At 42.5% G+C, this 15451-nt stretch overlaps 1 protein-coding gene across 3 annotated transcripts in view; it reads left to right on the top strand.

Annotated features, from left to right (window-relative positions):
• Positions 1–15451, top strand: part of rin (ras GTPase-activating protein-binding protein 2) — a 95767-nt gene that overhangs the window by 30116 nt on the left and 50200 nt on the right. For all 3 annotated transcript variants that reach the window (XM_080280333.1, XM_080279902.1, XM_080280880.1), the window contains 2 exons: positions 4967–5119; positions 9414–9725. In XM_080280333.1, coding sequence (XP_080136459.1) covers positions 4967–5119; positions 9414–9725 — 465 coding nt within the window. The remainder of the gene's footprint in view (positions 1–4966; positions 5120–9413; positions 9726–15451) is intronic.

The following is a 15451-nucleotide window of genomic DNA, read 5'->3' as shown; positions in this document are numbered from 1 at the left end:
ATTTTCTGGTGTGTAAAATCAAGCTATCCAAATGACATATACCAGAATTAGTCTTGGTGAAAATTATTGCAGCAGGGGGGCAAGACAAGGCGAGGGGATTTTTCAATTTGTTTATTGCTTCTCTCTCTCTCTCTCTCTCTCTCTCTCTCTCTCTCTCTCTTTTACACTTCAGATTTTTTTTTTTTTTTTTTTTTTATTCATTTGTGTTTTTGCTTACAAGATGCTATACATATATATATTTTCTTGGTGCAGATTGATTTTCCATTTTTGTTTATGTTCTTCACTTCTATTCATTTATTTATTTCGTATGTGCATTCCTTCTACCAGATACATAAGTTTTATGAATTTATATCATATTTCATTCAGTTCTTTTTGTGAAATGTTTGCAAAAATAACATTTTGGGAAAACTCTGGTTGTTCTCCATTTTCTCCCATACACGAGTGCTAACTACTTTCAGCATAGACATGTCACTGTGTGGTTAGTATTTGACAGATACATTTTCTGGTGTGTAAAATCAACCTCTTCAAATAACCAAGTAAAAAATTTAGCTTCGTGAAAATGTAAAATCTACCCCTAATTGCGCTGTGGGGGATAGACAGTGTGGAGGAATTGCGTACCTTAGGGGTTCAGATGAGAGTGACCAGCCTCACTCATCCCTGAGTGGCATTACGTGAGCAGTAAACCCTACCACCCCTTGGATATAAACTTTCACAGGCTCAATCTAATTGGAGTACCTTAATTACCCACTAACCCACCAGCCACCAAAATTTGGTTATATGGTTACCATCCAGCATACTAAATGGTTTCCTGGTGTACAGGAAACCATTTGACTTGTCACTCTGTGTAGAGTCACCCACATGCAAAAGGAAGAGGAAAGTATGAAGGAAAGAAAGACAGAAGAAGGAGTGTAAATACGCTAATAATAATAAAGGAATTGAATGGATGCATGGCCCATTGAATTGGGCAAACTTTGGCTGTCTGGACAATGCTACTCCTCACCCTGCCCTAGGGTGGGAAAGGAGGTACAGATGAATTATAATAATAATAAGGTAATAAAAACTGTGGTTGGTGGGGGCGCACAACATTCACTCACTCGATCTAGTGCTGTTTTGGGTGTCTGCCCATTCCTCTTTTCCTTCTCCTTCTGTTTTTCTTTCCTTCACTCTTTCCTCTTTCTTCTGCCTATGGATGACCGCATTCCCTCACCGCATTCCCTCTTCTGTCTTTTTTTCCTTCGTCCTTTCCTCTTCCTTCTGCCTTTGGGTGACTACACTGCATGACTAGCCAAATGGTTTCTTACACCAGGAAACCATTTACTACACTGGGTGGTAACCTATATCTATCTTTCTATCTATCTTTCTATTTATTGCCAGATGCCTTAATCCCTTAATATGGGGTGGCCTCAAACAAATCGCCTCCATGCCACCCTGTCCCCCACCATTTCACTGCCCTGCTCCCAATTCACACCCCGCTCTCTCATAAACCTTTCCACTCCATTCCTCCATCTCATCCTTGGCCTTGCCCTCCTCTCTTCTCCACCTCACTTACGTACTCTCTCCTCGTCAGTCTCTCACTCTCCATCCTCTCCATATGGTCAAACCACCTCAGTGTGTTTCTCCTAATGCTTCCTATCACATCCACATCCACACCACAATGCTTCTTCACATCCTCATGTGTCAGTCTGTCTCTCCATTTGACTCCACAGGCTCCTTTCAAATAACTCATTTCCTCTGCTCTCACTCTCTACTTGTGTCCCTTCAACAACGTCCAAGCTTCACTTCCATGCACACTTCCCTGTTTCTTATCACTGCCTTCAAGGAACCAGCAACCTTTCTTCCATGTTGTACCCTTTCAAGCACTTCACCATGCAAACTTCCATCCTTACTCATCACACTACCCAAGTACTTAAACGTACTCACATTTTCCATTTCCTCATCATCCTGCCCCACTGTACATTCATTGACTTCACCTCTCTTGAAGACCTTAACTTTACTCTTCCCTACATTCACCCTTAAATTCCGTTTCTTACACATTCTCCCAAACTTATCCACCAAGCCTTGCAGCTCCCCTCCGTCTTCACTTAACTACACAGTATCATCTGCAAACAACAGTACAGGGAGTTTTGAAACACTGCCCTCTCTCATTAGGGCCACTCCAACATCCACTGCCCTATCTTGTAGTGTATCTCTTTTTATAACCCCATCCATATACAGATTGAACAACCATGGAGACATGACACATCCTTGTTTCAATCCAACCTTCAGATAGAAAAACTCACTCAGTTCACTATCCACATGCACTGCAGCCTGAGCACCCTCATACATACTCTTCATAGCATTCAACAACTTCCCATCTACTCTATATATTCTTAATACTTTCCACTATCCATGTCTATCCACCCTGTCATAAGCTTTCTCCAAATCTATGAAGGCCACATACAACTTCTTTTCCTTCTCTAGATACTTTTCCACTAAAGATCTGAGAATGAATATCTGATCTACACAACCTCTTCCCTTCCCTTCCTAAAGCCTCCCTGTTCTTCTCCAACTGATTCCTCTGTTATTTCCCTAACTCTGTCAATTAGCATCCTACTGTATACTTTTCCTAATACACTAACAAGGCAAATGCCCTTCTGATTACCACAGACTTCTTTTTCCCCTTTCCCTTTGTACAAGGGAATAATTATACCTGACTTCCAATCATCCGGGACTTTACCTTCCTCCCAGGCCAATCTGCACATCTTCCACATTCATTCTACTAATATCTCTCCCCATGCTTCAACTCTTCACCACACACTCCTTCAATTCCTGAGGCTTTCCCCATTTCAACTTTCTTCAGTGCTTCCACAACTTACATGCTACTGATTTCTTCCTGTCTTCTCACCTCCCTCCTCCTCCCAGCCATTCCCCAGCCACTTATACTCGCATTGCTTTCATTCTCTATGTTCAACAATTCATTAAAGTGTTCTCTCCATCTGCTCACTTTTTCTCCCTTCTCCACTAGTAATCTACCATTTTTATCTTTCACTCCCCTATTCCAGAACATTTTCTTACATTCCCTCCACTTTACACACAAATTCCTTCCAAATTCCTCATTCACTCACTTTCTCATACTAATCTTTTCACCTCTCTCTTCCTTTCTACGTATAACTCTCTCTTCAGCCTCTCAACTTCTTTCACGCCCATATTTCTCATCCATTCATTATATGCTTTCTTTTGTGCCATAGCCTGTCTCACCTCTTCATTCCACCATGCTGTTCCCTGCACCCCCTTCCATCTTCTCTTCACCCTACACACCACCTCACATGCTGCACATATTTCCTCTGTGAATATCTTGCACAAACCTTCCATGTCCCCCATCTGCTCCAGTTCATATTTACCCAATCGTTCCTCCGCTTCTCTCTTATATTCTGCCTTTTTCTCATCCTCTTGTACCTTTCCCACTCTCTTTACATCTACTCCTTCCTCCTGTCCTTCCCTTCTTCTATTTCTCCATTTTACTTGGACCTTGATTCTGACCACCACTTGGTGGTGGTCATAAAGTACACTCCCCCAACCTCTATATACTCTTGCATCCATTACACATTTTTGCATCCTTTCATCCACACACACACAATCAATCATTGCCTTCCTTTCATTCACTTCACCATCCACCCTTCTCATCACTTGCCATGTATACCTGTAGATCATTTTGTGCCTGAAGAGGGTATTAGCTATCACCATCCCTCTCCCAGCACAAATGTCCATTAAAGCACTCCCATTCTCATCTGTCTCAGCAGGCACACCCCACTCACCAACTACTCCATCCACCTTCACATTCCCTACTTTACCATTCATATCACCAATCAAAAACTCTCTCACATTCCTTTCAAACTTTTCCATGCCCACTTCCACATTTGTCCAGAACTCTTCACTCACTCTGCTTGCACGATCTTGTTTTGGCACATACACACACACAGTCGCCCACATTTGTAGTCCAGCTTTCATTCTTACCTACACGGTCTTTGGACCAACTGATCCATACTCTCTTATATTCTCCTTCCATCTGTTACTCACAACAATACGCACTCCTTCTTTTGCCCTCTCATTCTCACCTACTTCTGCACATATACCCCATCCATAATCCCATTCTCTCACACTCTTACATGTCCATTTAGTTTCAATTAACCCTTTCAGGTCTCCTGGCCTCTATCGTGGCTTTCTCGGTAGGGGTCTCCTAGCCACTCCTGTGGCGGCATATTTAGGCATGAACAAAAGCTGTTTTGTGAGGCTGGTGAATGAAGTAAGGATATGAGCCGCTCCCCAGACCCCTCTGCTTTTACCAGGCATGCGCAGATCACAATATTTTAGTTTACACTGTCTGGGAAGAGGTAGTCATGGTGGGGGGTTGGGTTGCAGGTATTGGTTTTATTACTGTTGATCTGGCAATATTTTTTACTATTTTGGTATCAGTGTATTTAGCAAAAGAATATTGTTTGCAATATATTTTTACTGCTCTGGAGGATACATAGCCCACCCCCCAGTTGGTGTAATGCAGCGTTATCAACCGAATATTAACTCCTTTATATGATGCCCTGAATGAAAGAAAATAGACAAATTATGTGGCCACAACTTCGCATTTCATTCTCCCACCTCTACCTCCCCTCCCTCCCTCCCCTCTCTCATTCCACCTCAGCACAATTGCTCGTCCCCCCACCCACCTTCCCTTCTCTCTCTGGCACCTCTCTCTCAGTGCCTCTTATTCCAGTGTGACTTGCCACGCATAGAGGAGCCAGCCTGAGGCACAGGATACAGGAGGATAGGTGATTATTTATGGCCAAGACTGTACATACATACATACTATTAACGGGGCAGGTTCGCCGCATGGTCATATCAGTGCTGTCATATGAAGACATCCCTCTCAGGCATCAAATCCCAACCACCCATCTGATTTAGACCCTTATACACTTCCACTGACTATTTACAGGTAACCCCAGTAGTAGCTGCTGGAAGTTCTCCTCCTGCTGCTGCTGCTCCTGCTGCTGCTACTACCCCTGTTGTTGCCTCTGCCCTCTCACCCACACCCCCAGCCCCGGCTGTCGCTGAACCAGCCCCGGACACTCCTCCTTCATCAGAAAAAGTAAGCATGGAGTTTGGCTTGGCTGGGGTTTACCTGTCTTTTCATTTGCTTCCATGTGCAACTAAGGATCAGTTTCACAGTCACTTTGTACTATCATCGGTAAACATCACAACACTGGAAAATTTATCAGAGAATTTTGGCGGTTTGCTAAGAACATGTAAAATACAGAGCCATCTGTGTAGAACATTATAATCAGGATTCTTGTTCGTTCATTCAGTCATTCATCATTTAATCCAGTGCTGCCCCACGAGAAGTGTAGACTCCTGGGGTTAGGCAAGTTGGTCCTGATGTTTAAGATGAGAGTGACCAGTCTCATTCATCCCTGAGTGGCATTATGTGAGCAATAAACTCCAACCACGCCATGGATATAAACCTGCTCAGGCTCAATCTCGATTGGAGTGCCTTAATTGCCCACTAAACCGCCAGGTGCCATAATTTGATTATATGGTTACCACACAGCATAGTAAATGGTTTCATGTTATACAAGAAACTGTTTGGCTTGTCACTCAGTGTGGAGTCACCTATAGACAAAAGGTAGAGGAAAGAATGAAGGAAAGAAAGACAGAAGAGGAAGGATGAAAAGAAGGAAGAGAGCAAAGGGCAGGCACCGGAGAGCAGCACTACGTCGAGTGAGGAATCTCTTGCTGAAGTTATTAAATACTCTGTTTGGATGCATCTGTGGTGATAATCAGTTGTTTCACATAGCTTAATCATTCCAGTTGACTTGTGTATCTTGAATTTAATGCAGCTGCTATTTAGCTACCTCACCATTTGAAAAATATGGAACTTAATAGTTGTAAGACTCCAGCACATTATGGTGCAATTTCTGAAGATTTGTTTGTGGTTATCAGGATTTAATCATCAAGTTATACCTCCCCCCCCCTTGTTTTCCCAGATAACTTACTTGTAACAAATGAACTACTTCATGTTTTATTTAAAAAAATAATAATAATTTTATCAGTAACTAATTGTTATAGAAAATAACCACCTTCATCCAGTTTTTAAATGTTCGTGTAGTAGATTTTCTGTTTTTTACATTACTAGAATGGTATTATATGCTGTTAGGAGCTTCATGTATAGATGGATGGTTGCAAGAAAACGATAGTATGGTATTTGTTCCATATCATGAATTGAGATGGTGGGTTGAAACCTTTAGTTTCTGTGAATGCAACAAGTGGCCTGCTGCTTGCAGCTGGCTAGGAATTATCTGCCAGCTGGCTGGCCAAATTTTTCAAGATCATGTGAAATGTGTTTTGCAGATTATAGTTCTGTGAGATCTGAAAAGCACTGTTAGTGGTTTATTTTTTTACTTACAGAATTTTTTGTACAGGTACAGTAAGACCTCTCTTGTACTTGCCCCTTTTTTTCCTGTTCTTTTTTGCTGCTAAGTCTGTATGAGGTGTTTAGTCGAATAATGATGAATGGGCCAAATATTTAAAATTGAGATTTAGGTTGCAACACACTTTTCCATGATTTTTCTATCCAGTGGAAATGTTTTCATGGCATGTTTGTCTTTACAGCTTGGTCAGATGTCCTATACAAGGTAGATTCTTGTCCCAACTCGCTATAGGTTGGTACACATGGCCTGTGTCCTTCCCGAGGGAAGTTGTAGTGGAAGAAAAACGAACATGCCAGCAAACACTCCTCTAGGCTGCCAGTGAGCGATGGGTCTTACTGATGATGTCACACTCACGTCCAATCAGTGGTGTGTTTTGTGCTTCGGCCAGTGGGTGTGGCCAAAACCTGCCCTTCCCAGTTCTGTTTACATTGTAAGCCACACAGATGTGCTTTTGATTTATTGCATTATTTTCACCTCAGATTTACAGTGATTTACATCACAGCATGAGTGACTTACATAGTTATGAGGACCAGGAGGTCCCTGAGCATGCACAGAAGTGAAAACATGATCCATCTTCTTGGAAACCTGCAGTTGTCAAGAAAAACGAAATGCTGGCAAAGCATACATGAGTTATAGCACAAAAAAGGAAGTGCCAGACAGGAAAATCTTTCCTCCTTGTAGGTGTGGCTGCTTAAACAACTTGGGCAGTGATGAAGTGAGTGATATGTTTACAGCTTTTTTGGGCAATGAGTGATTATAACAGACAAAACAATTACATTGCCAATCATGTGAAAAGTGTTGCTAAGTAGCGGCCTTGTGTCAAGGGCCATAAATCATGCAATTCATGTATGATTAGTTATTGTGTTGAGCATGCTAATGTGGCTTACGATATTTATCGATCATCATTCCTCAGCATTCACGGTTTGGGTGAGCTTAGAGTTCGTTCTGTACTCAACAAAGCGAGTAACTGGATTGGTGGAAACTGACAGGGAAGGCACTGGTCCTAATCAGAAAAGTTAATGATGAACAGAAGGCACTAGACTGACAATATACTGGACTACTGTTAATCCTCCCCCCTCCCCCCCTTCCACAGCACTGAAATACGTGCAGCATTACTGTACTTGGGTTGTTGGTTGACCTTTTGATTTTTGTGATTGCCTTTTTTTTTTTCCCATAGAGGTTCTATGTTATGGGGTTAATAACTGCATAGCATTATAGCCTGATATATCATATATTATGTCCTTGAAAGCAGTGATAAGAAACAGGGAAGTGAGCATGGAAGTGAAAAAGTTACTACATGACAGTATTGTGATACCAACTCTAACGTACGAAAGTGAAGCTTGGACATTGTTGGAAGGACACAAGTCAAGAGTGAGAGCAGTGGAAATGAGTTATTTAAGAGGAGCCTGTGGAGTCACGTGGAGAGACAGGCTGACGAATGAGGATATAAAGGAGCGTTGTGGTGTGGATGTGGATGTGATAGGAAGCGTTATGAGGAACACACTGAGGTGGTTTGGCCATGTGGAGAGGATGGAGGGTGAAAGACTGACGAAGAGAGTGTATGTGAGTGAGGTGGAGGGGGGAAGAGGAAGGGGGAGGCCAAGGATGAGATGGAGGGATGGGGTGGAGAGGTATATGAGAGAGGGGGGTGTGAGTTGGGAGCAGGGCAGTGAAATGGCGGGGGACAGGGCGACTTGGAGGCGATTTGTTTGTGGCCACCCCAAACGGGATTGAGGTGTCTGGCAATAGATAGATAGAGATGTACTTTATTCTTATGTGTCTTAAAGTATTTTACCAGCTCTATTATTTTGAGACGTTGTTTATTGAAATCAGGCTACTGGTTATTGATTTACAAAGAAGCAAATTTTTAACACTTTATCTTAAAACTTTTATTTGGCACATTCGTTGTTATTTGACTAAATGCCTCATATAAATTACTGAAAACTTAATTCTTAAACTTTCAGGGTTGTCTGTAAACTGCTTTACCAGTTTCCACCATTTACAGAACCACTTGTTGGGAAAAAAAAGATACAATACGTAGGAACACATCCGAGTCTTAGAGTGAGGACTGACTACCTTGATAATTATTTATTTATTTACATTTGTGTTTTTATCATCATTGGGCATGCTGTTGATAGTTCTTCCCTTTTGATGCATTCTGTGGCAGACATGGGGTCTATTACTGGGTTTCTATTACTATTAATTTCAGTTGCTCTCTATTATATTACTATTATAATTACTTTAATGGTCATCTATTACTATTACTTGGTCATCTATTAGTATTATTGTTACTGTTAATATATTAATTGTGATAACAGTATTAATTAAATTGAAAATGGTTTTTATTTTCATTATCGTTGGGAGGCTGTTCCACTGAATGCAAAGTGTTTCTAGATCACCTGATGGCCTGTTGACCACTCTCCATTCTGCATGGTCTCCTCTGGTGTACCTGCAGCTTGGAGAGCAGCCAACAGGTAACCGAGGTGAGAAGGCTGTTTTTATTGATTATGGTAAACTGTATTAAAGAAGTGTCTGTAATAGGAAAGTAATATACAGTTATCTATTACTTTGCCTTCTATTACTATTATAATTAATATTACTGCCAGGAACTTGTGATCTATTACTATTACTAGTACTTTGAAAACCATGTAATAGTCTATTACTATGACATATTACTATTACCCCATGTCTGTTCTATGGTGCCTTCTTACAGTTGCAGTGATGCAGCTGGGTGTCTCAAATGCCTAGTTGTACAAGTTTCTCACAAGTTCCTGTGTATCCCCTGAAAGATGGATGGTGAACTGCTGGAGAAGGGCAGTGTTAGCCTGCACCCCAGTGGGCTATCTCTAGATGAGTCTTGGACAGCAGCATGCTCTCTCATTCCTTGTTTTCTGGACCTTGTTTCAGTGTCATCAAAAGGTCAGGATGATGATGATGATGATGATTTTTTAATAGGATGATCAAGGTTGGGCATCCCACGTGTCACCAACTGCTGATGGTTGGGGCCCAGTGAGTGAGCCCCAGGGGTCATCCTGGGATGACCCTGACCCAGTGGTGCCCCAGAAGGAGACCCCAGACCCTGACCCCCCTCAGCCAGACCCAGTGCAGCAGCCAGTGTCCAATGAGCCCAAGACATATGCCAACCTCTTCAAGAGTTCCCAGGGTGGCTTTGCTGCTGCTGCTGCTGCCCCACCTGCCATGCCTCCACACGCCCCACCCCCGTCCTCACAGAACAACCCATCACCATCTCAGCATACACACACCATGGTCAGTGCTAACACAACTTTCACTTAAGTTAAATTGTAGTTTATTATACATAACAATGCACTATATTTATTTTGAGTATTGTAGTGCATTTTTGTAGAAACGCTTTGGATGTGCTGATGAGTGTTAGGAAAAATGCCCTGAGATGGTTTGGCATGTCAGGAGAAAGAAGAGTGGGAGATTGGGAGAGCTAACTTATGTGAGGATGAGGTAGACAGATGGGGTGGAGTAGTACAGTACATGAATCAGAATGGTGAGTTGGAAGAAGGGCAGCCTGATGGCAGAAAACAGATGACGACGGTTATTTGTTTATGACCACACTTCCAGGTTAAAGGTGTTTGGCGTCAGATATGGAAATAAATGAAAGGGCATGTTTTAAAGTATGGGTTTGCCAGTTTATAGGTCAGTAACTACCTCAGTTTAATCACTGTGAGTGTTTCAGGATTAAATTGTAGGTGACTGCAACAAAAATTTAATATGAGTTGGGGGAGTGGCAGAAGACTCTAGAGTCCTCCACAACAACTTCAAGTCATTAGTCATCTGTATCAGTTGGCAGAATATCCAGATTTTTACCTGACTCACCTGATGTACTGTATATTGCAGCTCTTGGAACAGCTCATGATGTATGCTGAGTTTTAATGTTAATCCCATTGCCACAATCAATGCGCTGTGACCTCAGCCTCCCAGTATGACCTTTTTGCAGAAAGACAGTTTTCCTGAAGTAGTGCTTCTTTTTTGTTATTTTCAAAATATAATTACAGTAATCTTCACAATATCTGACATAATAGAGCTAAAGGCATGTCCGGAAATTAGGTCCATCAGGAAATTGGGCCCCTGCCTTCTGGACTGGTACAGTACTCCCCCCACTTAACGAATGGGTTAAGTTCCTGGAAAACCGTTCGTTACGTGAATTTTCGTTGCACGAGCCCATTATAACATGGGATCAATGGGGTTTGGTTCCAGACTTCCAATTCACCCCTCCCCCATCCACTAGTATTCACCCTTCTTTGCTCATTATGAATAAATTTTTGTGTATCTTATGACTCCTCAACCCATATTCTACAACTATTGTACTTACAGTACATCTTCCACAGGAGTACCCACTAATGTTTAATAATATTCAGCTTAATCCTGCATCATCCTTGAACATGCTTGGGGTTTCATTCACTGGGGACTTATCTTGGAAAGATCATATTACATCTCTTGTAAAATCTGCTTCCAAGAGATTAGGTTTGCTAAGCCGACTCCATTCCTTCTTTCCCCCAGCACATTTGTTGACTTTATAAACGTGTTATGTCCGCCCCTGTATTGAGGACAACTCTTGTGTGTGAAGAGGCTCCCCAGATACAGCTCTTCTCAATAGGGTGGAGTCAAAGGCTTTTCGTCTCATTAACTCGCCTCCTCTTACTGGCTTCCATCAACCTCTGTCTCTTCACTGCACTGTTGCATCTTTATCTCTTTTCTGTCTCTACTTCAATGGCCACTGCTCCTCTGAACTGTCTGCTTGCATCCCTCCACCTCTATGATGGGCACGTAGCATCTGTCTAGCAGCAAACTCTCATCCCTTTTCTGTCCAGCTCTCTAATGCAAGAGTTAACCTTTACTCCCGGTCCTTCATTTATGCAACAGGTCAGCTCTGGAACTGTCTCCCTCTGTCTGTATTTCCTGCTAGCTGTGATCTCCAGTCTTTCAAATGCAGTGTGTCCAGGCATCTTGAAATAATCAGATCTTGAATTTGGCTCTCTCTTGTATCTTGTTTTTCTCTTGAAAGAGAAAAGGCTTGTGGCCTTTAGTTCCTTCTTCCTAGCATTTAAAAAAAAAAAAAAAAAAATACATTCTACAAATACATATGGCATGGAAGTGGAGAATAAAATATTTACAGTGGAGGCGAGCTATAGAGTTTTTTTTTTTTTTTTTTTTTTTTCCACGTTTTTGCTGCCTTACTATATCCATCTCAGTTTCGAGGGTAAGGATCTTCCTGGAGGCCTTGGCTGCCTGTTGACTAGGGCTAGTTGTAGGTCATTTAGGCATGGTGAACGAAAGTAATGCAGTAATGCACGTGCGAGCTTAGAAGGGCTGGAGCTATTTTGTTTTGAATACAAGTACGAGCGTTGTGTCACTAGAGGCGCTGCTGTCAACAGCTGGTAGTCGCTATGCGCAGCTGGCTTCCCTGTGAATGGTACAGTTGATCATTTAAAAAAAAAAAAAAAAAAAAAAAAAAAAAAAAAAAAAAAAGTTAAACCAAGTGTAGGCATTTGTTGTGCAAACGAAGGGTAGTAAAACACAATTTTCGTTGTGTGTTTGTTGCGTGAATGTCGCCTGTACTTATGGACCCTAACCCAGCCTAACTCAGAAAAACATCTACATAACTCCCTACCAGAGATGCATAGCACCCTTTTCACACCAATAATGAACATGAAGCATGCAGTAAATGAAAAGGAACCAGAGAATGAGGAATTAGAAGTGAGCTTGGAAAATATTTAGCAGTGTTGTGGCCACCTCCTCTAAGGCTTTGGCAGTAGTGAAAATGCTCTTGAAGCACGTACAGTAACCAGTGTTGTGCTGCACTTAATATTTTGCAGTGTGAGTTATAATTGTTTAACACTGCAGATTCTGTAGTAGGAGTAGTAGTTCCCTAGGCAGTCTGGCCGAACAGCCCCGAGTCCCTAAGGAAGGCCATGACCGAGACCGGGCTTTCCCACAGAGCTGTCAAGGAGTGTATGTTTTGTTGTTGGCATAGGTGATTGTGTGCAGTGCAGTCTTCCATAATGTGCTTAATGGTATGGGGTGCTGTGTTGCTTTCTGGACATTCGTCAGCGACGGAGTTGTCCAGCCTCTTCTGGTAACTTAAGAGGGCTGGATGATGCCCACATCTCAGCCTGGCCAGGTGGACCCTGTCCTCACGAGGAGATAGGATTCGGAGGGGTGGATATCAGGAGGCCGTGCATGCAGTTGTGTGTTGTCTTTAAGTGACTGGATGGAGCAGCGAGTGATTTAAGTATGGATATGATTCTGGAAGCTGGTGTGGGGCGGGCGAGGGGGGAGAGATGACAGTATTTGTGTATGATATCGTGTGCTGGTTGTTTTGATGTTCCTTGGTGTGTGTGGGTGTGTTGCCATGTAGTGTAGTGAATGTTGTGGGTTTGTGGAGGCTGCAGCGAGAATTTGGATGCCTCTCATGTCTAGATGATCCTTGACTTTGAGGACTTTGGTTTCTTGATGTAGGTGGTCTGTGGGTGTAGTAGCTGTGCACCTTGGGATTATTTTTAGGGTCCTTGTTCTGTATGGTCTGTAGAGTGTTGTAGTGTGTTGTAGTGAGTTTAGAAGCCCAAGCAGGGCTTACATAATTCGTCACTGAACATATATATTCTTTGTATACTGTGGTGATGGTTTCATTGTTGTGTCCAAATTTTGTGTGGGCAAGTGACCCCAGGGCATTGAGTCTTGGTGTTATTTTATTTTTACTGTTTGTGATGTGTTGTTTCAGTGACATTAATGTATGTTAAACCAAGGATTGTGTGTGTGTGGGGAGGGGGAGTGTTTATGGTGAGGTGTGGAATGTGACTGTGTTCTGCTGTCCAGTTTCTGAGAAGGGCCAGTGTAGATTTGGCTGGGGCTATTTTGAGCCTGTTTGTGGTGAACCATTTGTGTAGTGTGTTGAGGTAATGTTGGAGGATGTGTGCAGCTGTGTTTGCATTTTGGTGTGTACATGTGATTGTTATATCATCTGCATAGGAAGCTGTGTGTATCTGTGGTGTGTAGGGTGTGGGTGTGTCATGAATGTATGGGTTAAAGAGTGTAGGGGACAAAACAGATCCTTGGGGGAAGCCATTTGTGAAGTTTCTGATGTTGGAAGACCGACCGGCAAATGTTACATGTGCGCATCTGCCTGCTAAGTAGTTTGCCAGCTTTCTTTTTGTGTTGTTGTGCAAGTATTTGTTGAGCATTTTGTTAGTGAGGTTGTGGTGGGGGATGGCACAGAAGCTTTGCTAATGTCGAGTGTGACTAGGAGTGTTCTGTGTGGTGGCCTAGCTGAATGCATGCCATCAAAAACTCTCTGTGTAAGGTCTGTAAGAAGGGTGTTTGTGGAGTGCAGCGGCCTAAAGCTATGTTGTGATGGGGCAAGGGGGGTGTGAGGTTGGTTTAACTAGTTGTAGTACCAGTCATTCAGTGACTTTAGAGAGGGTGCAGAGGAGTGTGATGGGGCGGTGTGAGGAAGGTGGTAACGTGGAGTCTTTGTTGGGTTTAGGGATAGTGATGCTAATGCCATGCTTCCAGATGTTGGGTATTGTGTTGTGTGAGTAGCTGTAGTTTGATATGTTGGTGAGCGCTTGTATGCCTTGTGGTCCTAGGTGTTTAAGGTGAATGTTGCTTATGTTGTCAGGTCCACAAGCAGATGAGTGCTTAAGGTTGCTGATGATGTGCTTCATCTGGTTGTAAGTGAAAGGTGCGTATTCTGGGTTTGTGGGGAACTGTCTCTTATGTCGGATGATACGTCGGTCATCGTGGTGGGGGTTTAGATGGCTGACATGTGAAAAGTTCTTAATTGTGCCTCTCCGGTTTCAACCACCAGTTTGCACTCCACACTTAATCATTTGCACTCTATATTGTAATTTCTTAACACTGCACAACACTGTAAATTCCCCTGTGGTCTAGTGGCGAGGTATTGCAGTTTATTCACTTTTTTCAGAAAAACGAGCACATGCGGCATCCATTGTGATGAGCATCTACTCACGATGCTAGTTAGGTGGTAACGGGAGAGGGGAGAAAGGAAGGGGTGAAGCGGCTGTACATAAAAACAGCTGTTTGGTGCCATGCTCCAATTTCAAATTACGGGTGGGGAAATATTCAGTTTTATTTGTATATTTATTTATGTTTGTTTATTTATTTATTTATTTATTTAATTTTTTTTTTTTTTGGGGGGGGGGGGTTCGAAAGGCCCAGGCCCAAAATGTCTGGATATTGGAGTGTCCAGAAATTGGGTGTCCAGAATTACAGAGTTTGCTGTATTTGTATTACTCATTGTTATACCAACCTTTGAAAATGAGAATGAATACATAAACACAGGAAAATACGGTACACCCTCGATATAAAAAAGTAATTGGTACAAGACCCTCGAAGCTAAAGCCAAACGCCATGCTGTTTGATAATTTCCCAGGCATCGTGGCTTTTACCTAACAAAGATCGTTAAATATTTAGCATCGTTCGTCTATACAGTCTTACACAGTAACATGCAGCTAGGTCTCAGTGGATCTTGCTAGTAAATGCCTTATTTATGACTCCTCTCACAATGCTGGTCACACAGAGATTGATGTGGCTTGCTAAGGGATGTGGAGGAGCACTGTGTGTGTGTGTGTGTGTGTGTGTAGGGACATTACACTGGTCTGCATTTCCTGCATGTCCATTCTTTTGCCAAATGAAAATTCACTAAATGAATGAGTGGCTGTAAATATGATCGGTTTGGGGGGTGTGCAGAGAAGAAATGCAGTGCCAGGAAATGACACTCGCACAGGTAAAGAACACTGTGAAACAGCTGAAAAATGGGAAAGCAGCTGATGTTGATGAGTGAATGGAGAGATGATTAAGTTTAGTGGAGAGAGCAGAGTGAAGTGCTTGTTGGATATATGTAAGAAGTCATGGATGAGTGGAACTATGCCAGTAGTGTGGAAAAAGGCTGTGATTGTACCTCCGTACAAAAATAAAAGTGAGCAAAGTGAGTGCAAGAGTTA

Source organism: Coenobita brevimanus, chromosome 1 (genome assembly GCF_032717465.1).
Source record: "Coenobita brevimanus isolate Jiangsu-jjx chromosome 1, ASM3271746v2, whole genome shotgun sequence".
Lineage (NCBI taxonomy): Eukaryota > Metazoa > Arthropoda > Malacostraca > Decapoda > Coenobitidae > Coenobita > Coenobita brevimanus.
The sequence above is the reverse complement of the archived record's forward strand: the minus strand, read 5'-3'. Positions and strand labels throughout refer to the sequence as shown.